Source organism: Ochotona princeps, chromosome 16 (assembly GCF_030435755.1).
Source record: "Ochotona princeps isolate mOchPri1 chromosome 16, mOchPri1.hap1, whole genome shotgun sequence".
Taxonomy (NCBI): domain Eukaryota; kingdom Metazoa; phylum Chordata; class Mammalia; order Lagomorpha; family Ochotonidae; genus Ochotona; species Ochotona princeps.
The window spans coordinates 49,017,629-49,036,773 of NC_080847.1; the positions used below are offsets into that span (position 1 = coordinate 49,017,629).

Consider the following 19,145-nt stretch of genomic DNA (forward strand, 5'->3'; position numbering starts at 1 on the left):
CTTGGGCTTCACCCCTGTCATTGCATGTGCTAGTAGTTGATCTTGCTCCCTTATTTTTGCAGAGTTGTATCCTTGATGGCAGATGTGCCTCTGTTTAACTACGCATTCATTCACTGGAAGGCCTCTGGGTAGTTTCTAGGTTTGGGACGTAACACTGGTTCATGCCCTGAACACAAATGTTCAGGCATAAAAGTTTCCACATAAAAGTAAGTTTTTGTTTCTTTGGGATAAATGCCCAAGAATACAATTGCCCACCATATGGCCATCTGTTTTGTACCAGTAGTGTATGAATGGTTCTAGTTTCTCCACATCCGTGCTACCATTTGGTGTTGTCACTATTTTTCATTTTATCTCTTCTGATAGTGATAGTGCATGGTGGTTGCAATTTGCATTTCTCTGATGGATAGGTGTCGGGTGTCTTTTCGCGTGGTTATTTGCCAATGGAACATTCTCCCAAGCAAAATGTCAGTGCTTGTTTTGTTGCCAGTTTTCTAATTGGATTAAATCCTTTGCAACACTGGCAAGCTCTTTGTATGTTCTGGATACAAGTCACTTGTTAGAAGTATGATTCGCAGCGATTTTCTCATGACTGTTAGTTTGTCTACTTATCTCTTTTATAGGCACTTCCATTTTAAAAGTTTAATTGAAAAATTAGTCTTTTATTTTTTAGGGAGTCTTGTTTTTGGTCTTTTCTAAACATTTTGTTCATACTGGTTCCTAACTGTTCCTAACTTTTCTTTTTTTAATGTTGATTTTTATTGGAAAGGCAGATCAGGTTTACAGAGAGGAGGAAAAACAAAGAAAAAAATCTTCCACCCACTGGTTCACTTCCCAAATGGTCACAGTGGTCAGAGCTGGGTCGATCCAAAGCCAAGAGCCAGGAACTTCCTCCGGGTCTCCCACATGGGTGCAGGGTCCCAAGGCTCTGTGCCATCCTCAACTGCTTTCCCAGGCCGCAAGCAGGGAGCTGTATGGGATGTGGAGCAGCCAGGACATGAATTGGCACCCATATGGGATCCTGGCACTTGCAAGATGAGGATTTAGCCAGTGAGCCATCATACCAGACACTGTCCCTCACATTTTTATGTGGGTTTTACTGATTTGCATTTGAGTCCATAATCTATTTTGAATTTTTTTCAGTTATTTTTTAAAGATCAGTTGATTTAGAAGAACAACAGAGAAAGATTTTCCATTTGGTTCACTCCCCAAATGTGTACCGTGGCTAAAGCTGGACGAGACCAAAGCCAGGAGCCTGAAACTCCATCTGGGTCTGTGAAATGGATGGCAAGAGCCCAAGTACTTGGGCCGTCCTGTACTGCTTTCCCAGGTGTATTAGCAGGAAGCTAGATCAGAAGTGGAGTAGCCAGGACTCAAACCTATGCTCCTGTGGGATGCTGGCCCTTGAATTAACTTTTGTTATGAGGTAGAGGCTTCAGCTGAATCTCTTCCTTGAGCCCATTGATGTCTCAATTGTTCCAGCACAGTCTGACAAGGCTCCTCTGTTTTACTCGTTAAGGCAAAAATCAGTTAGGGGAGGGGAGGCTAACTGGGCCTGTGTGTTAGGCTGTGTTCTCTCTCTGGTCTGTCCTGTCAGACCGCATGTGCGATCTCAGTGCCTCCTCCCAGCAGCTCCATGTGGGGTGTAGTTTTATCTGCCCCATCTTGCAGATGGGAAACTGAGGCTCAGTGAGGCGACCTCACTTGGCTAAGATCTCTCTGCTGGAAAGCACACAGATGGAAGCACAGGCCTGTTATGCCAGGAGGCTGATCCTGCCCACCCGGAGGACTCTGCTCATCCCCCACCCATACTTGCTGTGACTGCTCCTGCCCATGGCAGCACTGATGACCCTGACATGTGTTTCAGGCTCTCTGGTACAGTCAGGCGGGGAAAAAAAGTTTTTGCTGGGACTTTACCTCTTCCCAGCCCACCCTTCTTTTGCTGGTGCTCCACTGGCTCCTGACTCTGTCTGAGGCTGCTTATAGCCAAGCATGGACAAATGTTCCTGGCATACATCACCCTCCAGGCCCCTGGAACTAAGCCATAGGGTGGTCACCAGCCTGGGAGCAGGTCAAGCTGCTATGGCCTCAGCTCCTGTTGTTCCAACCTCCTGGAACCTGTGTCATTCCCAGACCAGCAAGGATAATTTGTCCCTTGGGGAGCCCTCTATCTCTCTCCTGCTGTCTTCTCCACAGGCCTGTTATTTGCCAAACTCATCAAGCTTTTAAGAGGATAAAGCCCACTAGTAGACAGAGCTGATGACATGGTCATCTTACCTTCACTGCGTACAGGGTGATGTGGCCATTGAGAGTTCAAAACCAGGCCCAGTCTCAGCATCAGCCCCATCAGCGTGGACAAGTGATTTCACCATTCTGCACCTCCAGTCACTCATGCAGCTGTCTCCAACGGGTGGAAATCTGATCAGGCACTTAGAACTGTGCCTTCTGCATAGCAAGGACTACGTAAAGATTGTCACTGTTACTTGCTGAGCGCCAGGCCTGGGCTAGCCACTGGGGTGCAGAGGCTGGCAGGTGCACTCCCTGTCTTCAGGAGTTTGTCACCTTCCTGTGAAAGACCAATGACCCAACAAGCTCAGTACAGAAATTAGGACAAAAACGTGTGCTGGGATCAGCCAGCCTGGCAGGCTGGCCTGGGCCCCAGACGTTTGCTCACCCAGTTCCTGGCTGGCTTAGATTTTGTTTCTCCTGCTTTTCTCTGCCAGCTGCATAAAGAATGATGTGTCCATTAGGAACATTGGATGGCAAGGGACAGAAAACTTAATGCAAGAAGGCTTGAAACATTAGGGGTTTTAGCGCTTCCTATAACAAGCAGCCAAGAAATAGGATGGACCAAGACCTGGTCAGTTCTGCAGCTCAGGGTGGGTGTCCTCAAGGACACCCAGGGTGGCTACTATGGCCCCAAGTAAAACAAGTGACCCCTGACACACACAGCAAAAACACAAAGGAAAAGCTTTTTGTTTTTAAAAACAAAGGAACTGGGGCTGGCGTGATGGTTTAACTGGCTAATCCTCTGTAAGCACCACCAGCATCCCATATGGGTGCCAGTTCATGTCCTGGCTGCCCTACCTCCCATCCAGCTCCCTTCTTATGGCCTGGGAAAAAAGCAGAGAATGACCTTGGGACCCTGAACCCCTGTGGGAAATCTTAAAGAAGCTGCTGGCTTTGGACTGACTCAGGTCTGGCTGTTGCAGCCATTTGAAGAGTAAACCATCTATCTCTCCTTCTGTCTATAAATCTGCTTTTCCAACTTTCTAGTTAAAAATAATTTAGAAAAAAAAAAATGAAAGAACTGAGTTGCTCATCCACTCCTGAACCAACCCTTGGCAAGGTCGCAGTGGACCCCTGTGAGTACTCTAAATGGTCAGGATTCCCCTGCCCCATCCCTCCACAAGCGGTGTGATGGAGCAGAATGTGGATCCCACCAACACAGATAAAAGTAGAGAGATGAGAGATGAGGTGCAGCCAACACCAGCCACATCACCTGTCCATCCACTTGTTCACACATCTGCTGCTGCACTGATGGGGGCGGGAGGTTGACAGAGCCAGGTGGAGCCTTCCACATGAGTGTTGCTTTTGCCTACGTTCGTATCTGCCTTTGTGCTTTTCCTCCGTGGCCAGTGGGGGGCTCAAGCAAGCCTGGCTGCCACTTGACCTTGCTGACCAGGTACCCTCCCTCTGGCCTCTCCAGAGTCAGTTCCTGTAACATCTACTGACAGATGCCTGACACTGCTGCCAACTACTAGTTCTGCATCAGACCCCCAAGCCCTTTAGCTTCAGGACTTCCTGAATTGCAATTGCTTTACAGTTATTCCAGTGTGACCCACTCTTCTCCTCCAGCAATATTTGTCCAGAGTCTGAATGGTGAGATGCGAGGTCCTAATTTCCAATGAGTTTGACTAGAACTTGATACTACACTTGATCTCAGCCAAAAGGCCGAGAAGCAATTGACTAGAATGTGACAGTGATGAAAATGGCCTCATAGGAGTAGGACATAAAGAATTGACTGTCTTGACTGGAGGCAGCAGCTAAGAGCTAGCATGTGGTGAAGTATTTCCAGCCAGAGGTGGCCTGTCCGTTGGGGTAGGTGTGGCTGCATGACAAGGAAAGCAGTGATTCAGAAAAGATCATTTCTGGTTTTATAGAAGAGATTTTATTATGGTTCGAAAGGCAGTCACAGAGTGAAGGAGACAGAGTTGTTCTGTCTGCTGATTCACTCTCCAAATGGCTACAACAGACAGAGCTGCACTGGTCTAAAGCCAGGAACCAGGAGATTCTTCTGAGTCTTCCCTGTGGATTCAGGAACCAAAGGCTTTGGGCCACCCTCTACTGCTTTCCCAGGCCATAAACAGGCCTGGGTTTGGAAGTAGAACAACCAGAACCCATATGGGATGCTGGCTCCACAAGCAGAGGCTTAGCGAACTATGCCACTGCACCAGTCCCAAGATGGTTTCTTTCTCCTGCCCTAGTCAGGACCAGGACCCATTCTGATGTTCAACTGTGCTTGACCTTTTGCCTGCTGGTGCGCCATGGAGGCTTGGGTTGCAGCCTCAGGAGACAGTGGGACGAGGGTACTCCCAGCACCCTTCCAAGGACGTGTCCCGGCAGGAGGTCCCACACAGGCACCTTCACTTTGATCTCATCCTCCAGGACCACAGGGAGCCCAGAAAGTATAGTCTGTCAACACCACCCCCAGTAGAGCTGAGTCTTGGCACCCCCAGTAGAGCTTAGATTCAGCTCCCAAGGGGAAAGGGGGAATGGGCATTCGGGGAAGTGACCCGCCATGTCTGCAGCTCACACTTTCCACTCTCCCCTGGCTTCTCACAGCCCTGTTGATGTCTTCCATTAGTATCCAGCATTCACTATAGACTTCCTGGGCAACTGAACAAACACGTTAGCCCCAGAATCTCCAGCTGCCCTGTATCCCCATCTTAGCAGGTAGCCAACCCATTGTGGCGTCTGACGGGAAGGTGGAGATTGTGGTCCCAGTGGCATTTGTGAAAATCCCTTAAATTACCAGGAATGGGGCCCTTGGAGATGAAGAAGAGTAAGAATTAACTCTTGGTGTTGCTCATGTTTGGCTTGATCCTCCTGTCCTGGGGAGGTGTTGGAAATCAAGGCCTTTTGGTCTCCCCACTGTCCTGTACCCCTCTGAAGCCCCTTCTGCCTTCCTGGACAGTGGCCCCTGGGGTTGGAGCTTGAGTGGGCAAGTGACACTGGAGAAGCTGATTAGCACCAGTCCCAAGTATTAAACGCCCGAGGGACGCAGCGTATCACCTCTCCTGCCTACCAGGTGCTCCCACTGTGGACACGCAGGTGCTGGGAGCCTCCCAGCACCTCTGGAGTGTGGGGACCATGTCAGCCTGGTGCTTCTGGCTGGAGGTGCCAAGCCGACTGCCCAGGTTCTATAGGAACTCAAAGCCTCACAGACAGGGAAGGAGAAGGAGCGACATTTAGTCCAGAGGCAGCACAACATGACGGAAGGCCCAGTTCCTTCCACTGCCCCTGTGGCTTCACGCTCAGACAGGTGACAGGAAGGCCACAGCTGTTTGCAGGGCTGCCTCTGAATACGGCAACATCTGGAAGGAAGAGAAGGGCCTGTCTGATCTCACCTCACCAAGGAGGGTGAGACATCTCCAGGACACTCCTTCTATTTCAAACAAGTTATGCTGGGCAAAAAGCATGAAAACCTCCATGACCAACAGAGTCCCAAGATTGCTTTCTCACATACTTGGCAGTTCCACTGCTGGGTGAGCAAGGGACGCCCTGGACCCTGCTTCTCTTATAGCCACCATCTCCACATCACTTCCCTCACTGCTCATTGGGAAGCAGCTCCACCACCCCGGCCAGGTAGTCTCACAGGGCCAGATGCACCTGGTGCAGGAGTCTTCACTGGCACCTTCTTAGACCGTATCGAGTCACCTGCCTATCCTTGAACTCACCTCTGTCAGGGAGCTGCTTTTGACACGACTGGCTCTGAGTGGAGGCGTCTGCCAGCAGACCGCTTCAGTGGTGAAGAGACTGGCACCATGACTGAAAGCTGCAGGGAGGGTACCCCACCTCTGCCTCCCTGGAGCCCTGGCCCTTGCCCCTGAGTGTTCAGGGCCGGCCTCCAGCAAAGTCCTTCAGGGTTAACTACAGCCACAATCCATGTGCTTCCACCTCATCCTTGTGAGGTGGAAGATGGGACCTCATTTTTCAGATGAAGAGATGGTAGCTCGTTGAGCACCTGCCCAGGGGATGGGCCTGCGGTTTCAACATAGATCTGCCTTACGCTGAAACTTTAGCCCACAACCTCTCCCCCGTAGTGCTTTCCTCCAAAGAGACAAGGGGGCACCCAGAGTCCCAACCTGACTGCCAGTTGTCACAATTTGTATGTATGTCAGCACCAAAGAAAGTGTTAGGAACCGTGGGGGCATCCTTCAGTCTGGTAAGGAAGCATTGAATGACATCACTTCCTGACAAATAAACTAAGGCTCAGAGCTAGAATGTGACATTCCCTGACTGTGGCTAGGCAGGAGTGAAGTCCAAAGTCCAGACTACCCAGCCCTGGACCTATCTTCCTACAGATGCTCACTTACCTTGCCCTTCTGCAGCAAAGAGTGAACCCAAGACAGGCCTGGGGCAGTAGCTGCTGACAATGACCAGAAAGGCTCAGGACCCTAGGCAGCCTGAATGGTGGTGGGGAGTTGGCCCAGATGGCCCCTGCTCCCTCCTGCACGGAGCCGGCCTCTCCTGTGCTCCCTGCCACCACCAGCTCCCTGGCAGGCTTCCCAGACAAAACTCTCATTCCTGACCCTCAGCTAATAGCACGTTTCTAGGCTTACTCATCCAGCCCTGCCAACAGCTCACTCGCTCCCCGACCCACGGCGGAGCGGAGCCTCCCTTATATTGAAAACTCCCTGGCAAGCCAGTCCCGGGCTCAGGTGGTTTTGACACAATCCTTCACTCTGTGTTTGTCTCCTCTCACTCCCATGCAGGTACGCGGCTGCCCCACACCCACTGCTGTCTTTTGATCCCCACTTCGGCCACGATGGGACATCCAGTGGAGACTCCTCCTCAGGTGGGCTGACCAGTCAGGAGAGCACCATGGAGCGCCAGAAGCCAGGTAGGGCCTCTCCCCGGGCAGCTGGGCCCACCTATCCACTTCACCCACGCAAGACCCCTTCCTCATAGTATGACAAAAAGCAGCTGCTTCCCTGTTGTTTTTCATCTATGGCTCAAGTGCAAAAAAGAAAACTGTGGGAGCCATTCAGCAGATAAAAGGTCAGCCAGGAGGGCAGTGGGAAGCCCAGAGCCAGAGGCTTCTCCATGCCAGGCGCGCAGAGAGCGGCCACCGCCCCACTGAGTCCACAGCGGGTCCAGCTGCATGGCTGGGGATGGTGGCCCCGTGGAGGAGAAAGGAAAGGGGTGAAAAGTGGGGAGCAGGACTGCTGTGTCTGACTTTTCAGGATATAAACCCTCCCATGTTGTCCTTCAGCTTTTACAGACACAGAACACACATGGACAGACAAGCCCAAATTCTTAGCGCTCCATGGCTTAGAACAATGTGGGCATGTTTTTGGATTTCATAGTTTGTTGAACATGCTGTCATGTGTGTGTTCTCTGTTATGCAGTATTTTGTTTGTGAGAGGCAACCCTTGGCTTTGAGCAGGTTCTGCTGTGTCTGAATTGCTCCAGCCAGCGCTGATGAGCTTTTGGGTTGTTTCTAGTTTAGGGCTTAGAGGAAGGGCCGGTAGGGAACATTTCCTCTACTCACCTTCAGATAAACAGATGGCCATGCTTCTCTAGCGTCTACCCCTAAAGGTAGAATTTCCAGATCACCTGTTTGACTATCAAACTCTCTCCCAAAGTGGCAAGCCATCATGTACCCTCACCAGCAACGGATGCAAATTCTAGCAGCTCCATATCCTTACCAACTTTTCTGTTTCAGTCTCACAGCTGGGCATGGAGTGTGTCACATTGTGTTTTTAATTTGTTTTTCTGATAGCTTATGGTATTAATTGTGTTCTCATGTTCAGTTTCCTGTATAATTAGCCACATGTGTGTTCTACCTAGATGAGTAATTTCGACAGTATTTCAGATGCAAGAAAGCAAAAGAAATGGTAGAGGACCTTGACCTTGGCGGGAAGGGAGGCAGGGCATCTCCCAGGGAATGCTGCAGAATTTTGAGGTGGCTGAGAGGGGTGATCTATGGGCACTGTGGAGGACGGCAGCTCGCAGGCCGCAGAGTCAATGGGCTAGAGAATGCCTTGGCACCTTGACCTGTGGCTCCCTTAAGCCAAGGACAATACTGCAACTTGAAGCAAGCAGGCCATGCTCCTGGTGCCACTGCCATCTACTGCCTCTGGCGCCTGCAGACACGGTTTACTCTTCAACATGCTTGGTCCTGTCTGGTGCTGCGTGCAGGATACACAGATTTGGATCTTTTCTCTGTTTTTTTTCCCTCCACCCAGTTCAAAAAAAAAAAAAAAGGCTGGGGGAAAGGCATCACCTGGGAGGAGGACATCCCAGAGAAAGGGAAGAAGTAGGGAGAGAGGCTACAGAGACTGTGAGGCTGGTGTGTTGGAGTAACAGTGGGGATACCATGTGGCCAGAGAAATGGTAAATGATGGGAATAAAGCAGATAGGACCTTGGAGTACTGAGTGGGGTGGGAGCTTCAGGGTTCCATCCTCAGAGCAGAAGAGGAATGGGAAGTGACTCAGGGGGGTTCACAGGGTCCTTGTGACTACAGCTTCCTGCAAGGTAGGGTGGGAGGCAGGACCAGGGGTGATAGCATAGGACAGGAGAGGAAGGCCTTTTTGGATATGGTATGTAAAGGCAGAGTTGGCTGAATTTCCTGATGCCTAGAAATGGGCATGGAGGAGGAGTCAGGAATCATAGTGCAGTTTGGACCTGAGGAACTGAATGAATGCAGCAGTTATTAACTGAGTGGAAGAGACTGAGGGTTTGCGGGTGGTCTCCAGCAGATGCCCAAGGGAGGTGTTAAGTCCAGAAGGAATCAAAGGTGTGAGCTTTCCCTTACAGGTGGTATTTAAGGCTGGATATGACTGCCCTGAGCCTGGCTCTCTATCCATTGGAGAGATGGGCCTAATATTTTACCATCATAGCACTGGGAGGTAATGTGAGCAAAGCACTCAGACCACTGCCAGACACAGAACCCAAGCAAAATAGTAAGTGATGCCTGCAGTGCCAGAATCCCATACAAGCATTGGTTCGAATCCTGGCTGCTCCACTTCTTATCCAGCTCCCTGCTAATACACCTGGGAAGGCAACAGGTCGTAGTATGTGAGCTTTACCTCATTTGGGAGCAGATAATGGAGGATCGTTGCCTGGAATCTAGGAAGTGTTCAGCACATATTCCCTGTTTATGTCCTAAGGCGTAGTTGGTGAGGACATGGACAGGGGAGTGAGTCTGTCCAGCTGTGTTTAGGGCCACCTGCCCAGGCCACCCTAACCACTGGTGTCTCCTCTTTTCCTGCAGAACCGTTGTGGCATGTGCCGGCCCAGGCGAGGCTCTCAGCCATGGTTGGAAGCAGCGGGAGCAAACATGCCTCCAGGCAGGATGCAACAGGCAAAGATTCCCCCAACAGGCATTCCAAAGTGAGTCGGGGCCTCTCCCTGCTCCACCCAGGGAACCAGACCTGCAGGGGCTGGTAGCATTGCCCGGGCACCTGACTGCAGTCAGCTGGGCGGCCAGGCATGGGTGTGGGCTCTAAACACCACACGGGAACAAGTACTCCGCCCTTGCAATCTTCCACTTGTAGAGCAGCTAAATACTGAGTCAAGAATTGGACAAACCAGGTGCTCATCCTGGCTCCAGTCCCTGATGGCCAGTCATCTTGAGCAGGTCCCCTTATCTCCTTGAGCCTCCATTTCTTCGTTAGTCCATCAGTCATGGTAAATGAACTGCTCTAACGGGCAACCCTGGACACTTGAAGGCCACTGACAACAGAAGCCTATTGCCCTCTCACATAGGTAGTACCACAGTGTAGAGTTCCACAGAATGATTCAGGAATCGAGGCTCCCTGCAGCTTATGGCTTTGCTGTCCCACAGGGCCTCTGGGCTTCTGCTGGACCCCTGCCTCTTCACAGCACAGAAGGTGGGGGATCATGAGGGGACAGGAACAGCTTCCACCTGTGTGTTAGGTTGGCCAGGCCTTCATCACGTGACCACACCTGACTGCACAGGATGCCAGCAGGAGATGCAGCCCCTGTGTTTCCAGGGGAAGGTCAGCGGGGCGAGCTCTTGGCTTCCGTTCACTCAGCAGACGTTTGGTGAGCACTGCAACATGCTGAACATTAGGACTCAGAAGAGATGAGGTGAGCCCTGGTCTTCACCAGAGGCTGACATCCAGTGGAGGCAGCTAGCAGGAAGCAGATATTGTTACATATGTCATATGTGTTATGTAAGGCTAAGAACCAGCCCCTGCTGTGAAAAAACAAAGCAGAGCTGAGGAAAAAACACCCTCCCAGCTCTGCTGCTCTGGGACGCCAGGTTCAGAGGCGGCTCTTGAGGAGGTGACCTTTAAGCCGAAACCGTGAACAAAGTGAAGGAGACCCATGGAAATAAATGGGAGAGGATCTTTGCAGGCTCTTCCAGCATCAGCACGCCGAACTGGAACAGGTGGGAGGGCCGCCAGTCCAGCTCTAAGAAACTTGCATCCCTCATCAGAGCGGCTGGGTTTGATACCCACCTCCATCCGCTGACTCCAGCGTCCTGCTTGTTTACATGCTGGAAGATAGCAGTGATGAGCCAAATGATGATTGGGTTTCTGCCACCTGTACGAGAGGCCTGGATTGCACTCTCAGCTTTAGCCCTGCCCAGCCCTAGCCACCGTGGGCATTTTGGGAAGTAAGCCATCAGATGAAAGCTGTCTCCAAATAAATTTAAGTAAATAATTTTAAAAAATGAAAGAAGAGGTCAGTGTGGCTGGAACAGAAAGCTCAGGAGGGAGATAAAGTTGGAGGCCAAAACATGGGTCCGGTGAACCTCGAGAAGCGCTCCTGCTCTTCTGGGTGAGCTGGAGCCACAGGAGAGTTCTGAGCAGCCAGCCAGGGGATGTGCGCTAATACATGGCTTCTCCCCTTCTTCCTGCCCATGTATGGGATATGGGGTACCAGGAAGGAAGCCATTGCAAAAGCCCAGCTAGAGACAGATGGGCAGGACCAGGATGGGTCTGTGGAAGGAGTGGGGGCAGCTTCTGGTATGTTTTGAAAATGTAAGTAGCAGGACCAGATGTGAACATGAAACCAAAAAGCAGGGTCCAAGGTGTGTCCACAACACTTAGGGAGAGGCTGCTGAGAGGCAGAGCTGCTGTTTGGAGCTGGAGAGGAGGCAGGTAGGAAAGGCCTGGAGCTCAATTTGAAGCTTTTGAAAAGTACCTTATCTCTATGATGTCATTTTTTCCTTGAGCAGCCACAGGAAGCAAGGTTTTATTGTGCACTCGTATACGTGCACGCACACACACACTGGGGCAAAGAGGAAGGGAAATGACTTGTCCAATGTAACACAGCCAGTATACAAGGAACCATTTGTCGCAGTGTGGTTCCAAGGTTCACACTGGGTCAGAGGGAAGACCCAGGGCAGGATCTCCTGGCCCAGGCCTGAAACCCAGGAATAATGTAGTCGTCCTGCCTTCCAGGGAGAACCTCAGTACTCAAGTCATTCCAGTAGCAATACACTCTCCAGCAACGCATCCAGTAGCCACAGTGACGAGCGCTGGTTCGATCCCCTGGACCCCCTGGAACCAGAGCAAGACCCCCTATCAAAGGGTGGCTCCAGCGACAGCGGCATCGACACCACCCTCTACACCTCCAGTCCCAGCTGCATGTCACTGGCCAAGGCACCCCGGGCCACCAAGCCACACAAGCCACCTGGGAGCATGGGCCTGTGCGGTGGGGGACGCGAGGCCTCTGGAAGGTCCCAGCACACAGAGAGGCGGCGCGAGGTGTCACCTGCCCCTGCAGTTGCCAGCCAGAGCAAGGGCTACCGACCGAAGCTGTACTCCTCAGGCTCCAGCGCCCCAACTGGACTGGCAGGGGGCAGCCGGGACCCACCAAGGCAGCCCAGGTAAGGGACACAGCTAGTCGGGGTCTTTTGGGAACCCATACCACCATCCGCTCCCAAACACACCTGCAGGTATACGTGCCACAGGTGTGCGTGCTCCCACCAGTGTTTGCCATCAGTCCTTCAGTGGGGTCCCCAGGCAGAGGGGAGAAATCCCCAACTTTGTCTCTGGTCATCTGGCTCTGTGCTCTGTTGTGTATTTTTTTCTCTCTTTGCTGATACTAATAGATTTTATGCTCACTATAAGTTACAAATTATATTTGTGAGGAGATAATAGGAAACCTGATTCACAGTGGCTTAAATACTTATTAAAGGTATATCAGTTGCCATGCTACCACACATGAAATCCAGCAAGGGCAGAGCCGGGGAGAGGGAGCAGCTGGGTAGGGCCCTAGGATTGGCACGGGCTTCCTGCCTGCTGTCCTCAGTGGGCTGGCTGGGGTCTCCCTCGCCTCAAAAAAGCTTTGTGCCCACAAGGTGAGAGCAGCAGGGAACTGAGGGGTATGTTGTAGCATTTATTGTTTCTTTTTTTTTTTTTTTTAAGATGCTTTTATTTTAGTTAAAAAGCAGAGTTAACATGAAGAGAAAATCTTCCATCTGCTGGTTCACTCCCCAAATGGCTACAAAAGCTGGGGCCAGGAATTCTATTCGGGTTCTCACATGGCTGGCTGGGACTATCCATCTTCTGCCTTTTCTGGTGCGACAGCGCGGAGCTGACTCAGAAGCAGAGCAGCTGGGATTCAAACTGACATCCATATGGAATACCTGTCCCATGAGCAGCATTTTAGCCCTGGGCACCACAGCACCAGCCCCTAAGCAGGTCCCACTTTGTATGGAGATCATTTTGCTAGAGCCCCCTGCAGCAGGTCTGCCGGTGACCATCCTGGCCACAAGGAAGTCTGGGAGGCTATGGCTTGGCCTTCTTGCCTTGATGGCATGCGGCAGAGTCCCCAACCAGCCTCTTGGGAAAACTAGCTTCATACAGATTGCTGAGCCCCATTCAGAGTTTCTGGCTCAACAGGTCAGGGTAGGATCTGAAAAAGTGCATTTTCTTTAAGTGCCTTGTGGATATGTAGATATATTGATGCTGCTGGTCTGGGACCACACTTGATAACTGCTAGTAGGAAGTCAGATGGAAGAGTAAATGAAAAAGAAGAGGGATTAGCTACCCAGCAGCCTGGGGTCTGGTCTTCTGAGAATCTGATAAACACCACCTGTAAAGATGGAAAAGTTCTGTCTTGTCCCAGGAGCCAAGGGGAGAGAGGTCTGTGGCCTCAGGCAAGGCTTGCTAGGCTGCTGTCCTCACTGCTCACCCCCACAGGGTCACAGACTCCCTTCCCTGTGCCTGCGCAGGAGCCAGCCACCACCCCTCCACTCCAATAGAGCTGAAGGCCGCCTCAGCCCAGCGGCCCATGACTTCTGTCCACCCAAGGTGAGCTTTGCACCGCCACCTTGCCTCCTTGACCACAGTTTCACTCCAGTGAGACTGGTCATGTCCAGACAGATAATCAGGTCACCAAAGGTGGAGTAGAGCTTCCAAAGTGAGTCTTGGCCACACTGTGATGGGGCACGTAGTGTAACTGTGTTTGAGGCCGATCAGCCCCTGCTTAGAGGGTTTCACGTACCTGGTGGGAGTTCTATTACAGGTTGAAAATTCCAAGAGCAGCTCTAGTGCAGCGCCTCCCCTGGCACCACATGCTCCATCAGTCAATCATACCAGCAGGGGCAAAGGTGCAGGGGAGGCAGGAGAGGTCAGTCTCACTGGTACCTCCCTCCTTAGAGGGTTCTGAATCCTTTGAACAGCCCCTTCCTTCTTTGATTCCTTCATTCTGTTCACTTACAGATCTTTCTTGGAGATGGGTCCTGTCCCTGTCACTGTGCTGGGAAGTGAGGATGAAGAATGAGCTGATTGGGATGAGTCCCCAGCCCTCAGCACAGCCCCCTGGCGAGGGAGGGAAACAGATAGGAACAGGTCATCACTGAGTCAGTTGGAAACTTGTGCCCACCCAGGGGGTCTGCAGGATGGAGAGAGTTTTCTTGAGGGGGGATTGTGGGGAGACTGGAAATGGGACAGACCTTGCTGGTGGAGCCCCTGTTGTGTGCACAGGCCCATGATAGCCTGAGTTACTGGGGAGTTCCACATCCCCCATTTCCAGGCAGCAAAGCCTGGTTTAGCCTGGGCTGAGGCAAGGGGTGGGTGTAAAATTACCCTATGTCAGAGGGAAGGATTTACAGAACCCAGAACCCCAGGCAGTGAAATGGGTGGGGAGCTCGCTACAGAGGAGGGCTGTGTGGTTGGGAGCTTTAATTTGCATACAGACAATTGATGCTAATTGCAAATCATTCTTATCTGCTCATTAGAGCCACTTCCTGAAGTTTTCTCCTAGGCAACCAGGCTTTAGTGTAGTGCAGCATTTCCCAAAATGGGGTGCTTGAGGGGATTTGGGTGGTTGGAAGAGGAAGATGTGTTCTCTTAAGTGGATGTATGTTTGCTTTAATGAGAGTTGGGTAAAAGCCTTTCCAATCCAGCCCCGACTTCACAGATCCCGCCGTGGGGCTAGTGAAGGACAGAATGAGTTGGTTTAAGGAAGTTTACTCACAGCAGATTAAGAGAGTGCTGGCCCTCCCTTTTCCCCAGGGTGGGTAGGTGGCTGGACCCCTGTGGAGTTGAAACCAGCCTCTTCTAAAAGTCCGGTCAGAAGAACCATTCAACAGCGCCCAGGGTAATGGCCCCCAGCGTGCCAGCCATTCAGATCACAGTCCCAAAGCCCAGCTTCCAACCAAGACTTTCTCCCCTGGGCCAGTAGTTAGTAGCCTGCTCTTCCGGAGCTCCTAGAGCTGTAGGAAAGTCAGATTGTTCCACCAGTGTGATCTTGGCTGGTGTGGAAGCCAGAGAAGGGGCCTGAGCTGATTGTGCGAGAGGCTTCCTTTTAGAGGGGCTTCTGAGCCAGCCAGAGAAACAGGGGAGGTTAGTATGTTCCAGACAGGGACTATTGCAATTCCCTGTCTTCAGTCTTGCCCCCACCCCACTGTACCAGACTTCTCACAAGTTTCCTATTTTGGCAGGAGCAAATTGCCCAGACAGTTCCTGAACTATTGTTGCTTGGAGGCAGACCTGTGCTCAAGGGGTCATGTGTACACCCCTCCCATCATGGCCAAGCTGCAGCTGGCCACAATGACCCTCAGACCACGCAGCCCAGCAACCTGTGGTCCTCTGCCATTCCCTTAGGCCAAGCTAAAATGACAACCTGCTGCCCAATTCAGTCCCCACAAAAGCAAGACCTTTGAACAGGCCTGGCATAGCACTCAAAAACTGTCTCAGTCTCTACCTCCACAGCACCTCGTGGCATGCAGCTCTGCTTTTATTCATGCAGCAAGCATCTGTTGTGGGCCAGGCCCTCTGCTGAGTATTAGAATCAAGTGGGCAGGGCCCTGGCTGTGGACTACCAAAATCATGAATGAATTACGCTAGGGCCCAGCCTGCAGGGGAGACCCAAGGAGATCTGAGTGAGTTTGGTACAGGGCCAGAGAGCATGTCTAATCCAGCCTTGGCAGCAGGGATGATGTCCCTGAGAGGAGTCACTTCTGCCAAGGAGGAGAGAGAGGAATGGGGAGAGCAAGGAGTGGTGGAGGGAATGAGGTTTTAGGGCCCCTGGTGAGGTACTCTAGATCTGAGGTGGCATTTGTTACATGGGCGTTTGCATTGTAGCTGTTCAAATGTGTATGTGTGTGTGCACGTGTGTTGTGCACTTGATTGCCTATAGACTATTTTACAATTTTCTACAAAGAGGACAAAGATGCAGTCAGGCATGTGTACCCCCACCATCAGAGGGCCTACCTTATGCAAAGGCCCAGAGGTGGGGGAAGGCTGGCCCCTTGACTCAAGGGTAGAAATTGTCAGCAGGGGCCAAACCTCTGAGGTCCCGTAATGGAGTTTGGATTTGGTCCTAAGAACGGTGGCAACAGAAGGAGTTTTAGCAGATTGGGTAAGGTGGGTATTACCTGTCATGATGGTGGGGCTGAGGTGGGGCAGTCTTTGGGAGATCTCGATGAGAAGAATACAGACTTGGACCCAGGAGCAGCTGTGGATGTTTCAGCAGGTGACAGTAGCCAGGATGTCAAGAGGAAGGGAGATGCAGATCCTAGACCAGGCCTGCAAGCTGCATGAGAACCCAGGCGACTGCTCCCAAGAGAGTGTTTTGAGGTTCCCACAAGAGGCAGAGGACGAAGAATAGCACTGTTCTGTGTCACGGCGCCCGCTGTGTGCCAGGCATTAGTCCAGATAGGGCGCTCCAGCAGGGAGCAAAGTTGAAGTCTCCACTATGGAACTGCCCTTATCCTGGATAGAGAATGAGGCCACAGAGAATGGTGGCAGTGGGTGCTGGGGAGAAAAGTAGCAGGCCAGCACTGGAGTCCCAGAAAGCCTCTTAGAGGAGCTGATGGCTTACAGGAAACCAGGGTGTGACCCCAGCAGCGGAATAGCAAGCCGCCAGAACTGTGAGGGTGAGCTCATTTGTGATGACCCAGGGGAGAGTGACAGGAGGTCACGTGGGCCACACAGATGGGAGCCTGGTTCCAGCCGGCCTATTGACCATGAACAGGTGGTAGGATTTGATTCTGAGGGACACAGGAGCTGTGAGAGGCCTGGAAGCACATATTCTGACTTAGGTTTTTAAAGGATCATGCTGGAGAAGTGGATTATGTTAGGGGGAGGAAAGAGGCAGGGTGGAGGGCAGAATTCAAAAGCCTGCCAGAAAAGGGATGGGCCCAGCCATGCCCAAGCCAAGAACCACGCCCCTCCCCGCAACTCCCTTCCCTGGGCTCCAGCCCATGCGGTAGAAGGACTACAGCCTGTAGTAGCTTGTGCCCACTGCTGACTTCAGTGACTTCACAGACACTCCCCCCCAGACGCTCGTCATGGGAGCCTGGCGGCCAGGCACGCTTCCAGGCGCCAGCGCCTGCTGTGGGCACCGCAGTGGGCTGAGTGATCCCAGGCGGGCGGCCACCTGGCCCCCTTCCCTTTCCGGAGGCAGTGCATGCTCCAGAGCTCCCTGGGTTTCCAGAGCAATTTGTCAGAGCCGTATCAGGGCAGTCAGAGGATCCCCGCTCCGTGTGGAGCTGATGCAGCTGGGCGTTCCCAGGCAGGCAGGAAGCACCGTGCCAAGCATCTCCAGGACACCCCTCTGGGGGAGCAGTTCTGAAAGGTCATCTGGGACTCCCAGGAATCACTGGGGGCCAGCTTGCTTGTGTCAAGTAGGAGGCCAGAGTCACATGACAGAGACCTGTTCAGACAGAGTCAGCTGTGGAAGAGGAACATAGGCCATCTCCTAGAGATGATGGTAGTAAGGGAGCCATGCGAAGGTCCTGGGGCGGCTGAGGACAGAGAGGGAAAGGGACTGATGGTATGGGGCCTTATGAGAGGGCTCTAGCTCTTACCCTGACAGAGCTGAACCCACAAAGTCCTGACCTGACACATGAGCTCACAGGGCCCTGGAGCCGTGTTGAGAAAGCTGGGAGGACCTGGGCAACAGGCAAGGAGCCCAGGGAAGCAGCTGCTGTTCACCTAGGGGGCAGCAGTGGTTGGCCTAGGATCTGTTGTGTCAACCCCATGTGCATCCTCTGTGCTTTCCCTACAGACCTGTTGCTTCTGTTCCTCAGGCCACACACAGCTTGGTGTGGTCACCCTGTGACTCCTGTGCCATACAGCTATAGTCCCAGCCCCGTGCAGGGACATTAGAGAGGAAGTGCACTTGGAACAGCTGTTAAGGGCCCGTGGCCACGGATCAGCAGTATTATTTCCCAGCTCTGGTCCAGATCGCAGCCCTACCACTGACCAATGTGGTGATCTTCAGGCTCCCTGTTTCTGTGAGGCTCAGTTTCTATTTCTGTAAAATGGGGGGGGGGGAGTAGGTTATGTGGGCTAAGGTTATAAGAATGAGCAACTGAGACCATAAATTTAACTTAGCCCAGGACCTGAGGTACAGCTGAGCTTGAAAAGCATCAACTGCCGTTCCATGTTCTTTTTACTTACGATGTGTTTACCTTTACAGTTTTGGCCAGTGAGAGCTCACCATGATGCTACTCCCAGCAGCGTTTTGTCTTGAGCCAGATTGCCTAGGTTTGCACTCCGGCTCTGTCCCCTGCCAGCTGTGACCTACCTGAAACATGGGAATGTTCCTTCCTTAGGGGTAGCCAGGGCCACTAAATGGCTGAAACCTGTAGGATGCTGAGAGCAGACCCTGGCCATGTCCATGGAACCGTTGACATTGTCATGATCTTTTCTTCTGAAGACAGAGACCACGGCTCACTCCCCTGTACCTGTTCCCCACCTGGAATCACCTGTCCAGGCCCAGGAGCACCGAAAACATTGTCCTCAAGTAGCTCATGTGATTTCTCTCCCTGGACTGCTGCTTTTTCAACTTTTTTTTATAAGTACAAAACCATTTACTCTAGCAAGATATTAAATATTCCTTAAGACATTCGAAGAAATAAGTGCCTACTCTATCTAGTTGAAGATGGCAGTGCAGAGCAAGATGCCCCCCCATACTCACACATTCCTCTCTCAGCCAGAACCTGGGTTTTTATTTTATATCTTTAAGATTTGCTTATTTATTTGAAAGGCAGAATTACAGAGAGGGGAGAAACAGATCTTCCATCCACTGGTTCATTCCCCAAAGGGCTGTCACAGCCCGGGCTGTTCCAAAACAAATCCAGGTGCTTTTTCTGGATCAGAAGTGGAGCAGGCCCCTTAGAGACTTGACCCTTATTTTTCATGATAGACACTGGTTTTTTAAAATTTATTGTTATTATTACTGTCATCTATTTTTCCCCTGCTATAGGTCCTTATGTACATGTTTTTTTGTCTTAAAAACACAAATGTAGTCATGCTTGTACCATGTTTTAATATCTTGGTTTGTTCTTAATTTTTTTTTTAATACAAAGTAAGATGGAGGGACAGAGGCAGGTCTCCACCTGCTTGTTCATTCCCCAGAGCCGTGAGCCAGGAACTCCATCCAAGTCTCCCACATGGGTGACAGGAACCCATGTACTTGGGCCATC

The 19,145-nt window shown here is 51.7% G+C and overlaps 1 protein-coding gene and 1 pseudogene across 5 annotated transcripts in view; one reads left to right on the forward strand and one right to left on the reverse strand.

Moving 5' to 3' along the window:
• The window catches only part of SIPA1L3 (signal induced proliferation associated 1 like 3), a 217,570-nt gene that overhangs the window by 172,719 nt on the left and 25,706 nt on the right, over window positions 1-19,145 (forward strand). For all 5 annotated transcript variants that reach the window (XM_058674384.1, XM_058674383.1, XM_004595068.2 and 2 more), the window contains 3 exons: window positions 6,996-7,123; window positions 9,501-9,619; window positions 11,662-12,089. In XM_058674384.1, coding sequence (XP_058530367.1) covers window positions 6,996-7,123; window positions 9,501-9,619; window positions 11,662-12,089 — 675 coding nt within the window. The remainder of the gene's footprint in view (window positions 1-6,995; window positions 7,124-9,500; window positions 9,620-11,661; window positions 12,090-19,145) is intronic.
• On the reverse strand, window positions 3,875-3,963 carry LOC118757731 (U2 spliceosomal RNA; annotated as a pseudogene).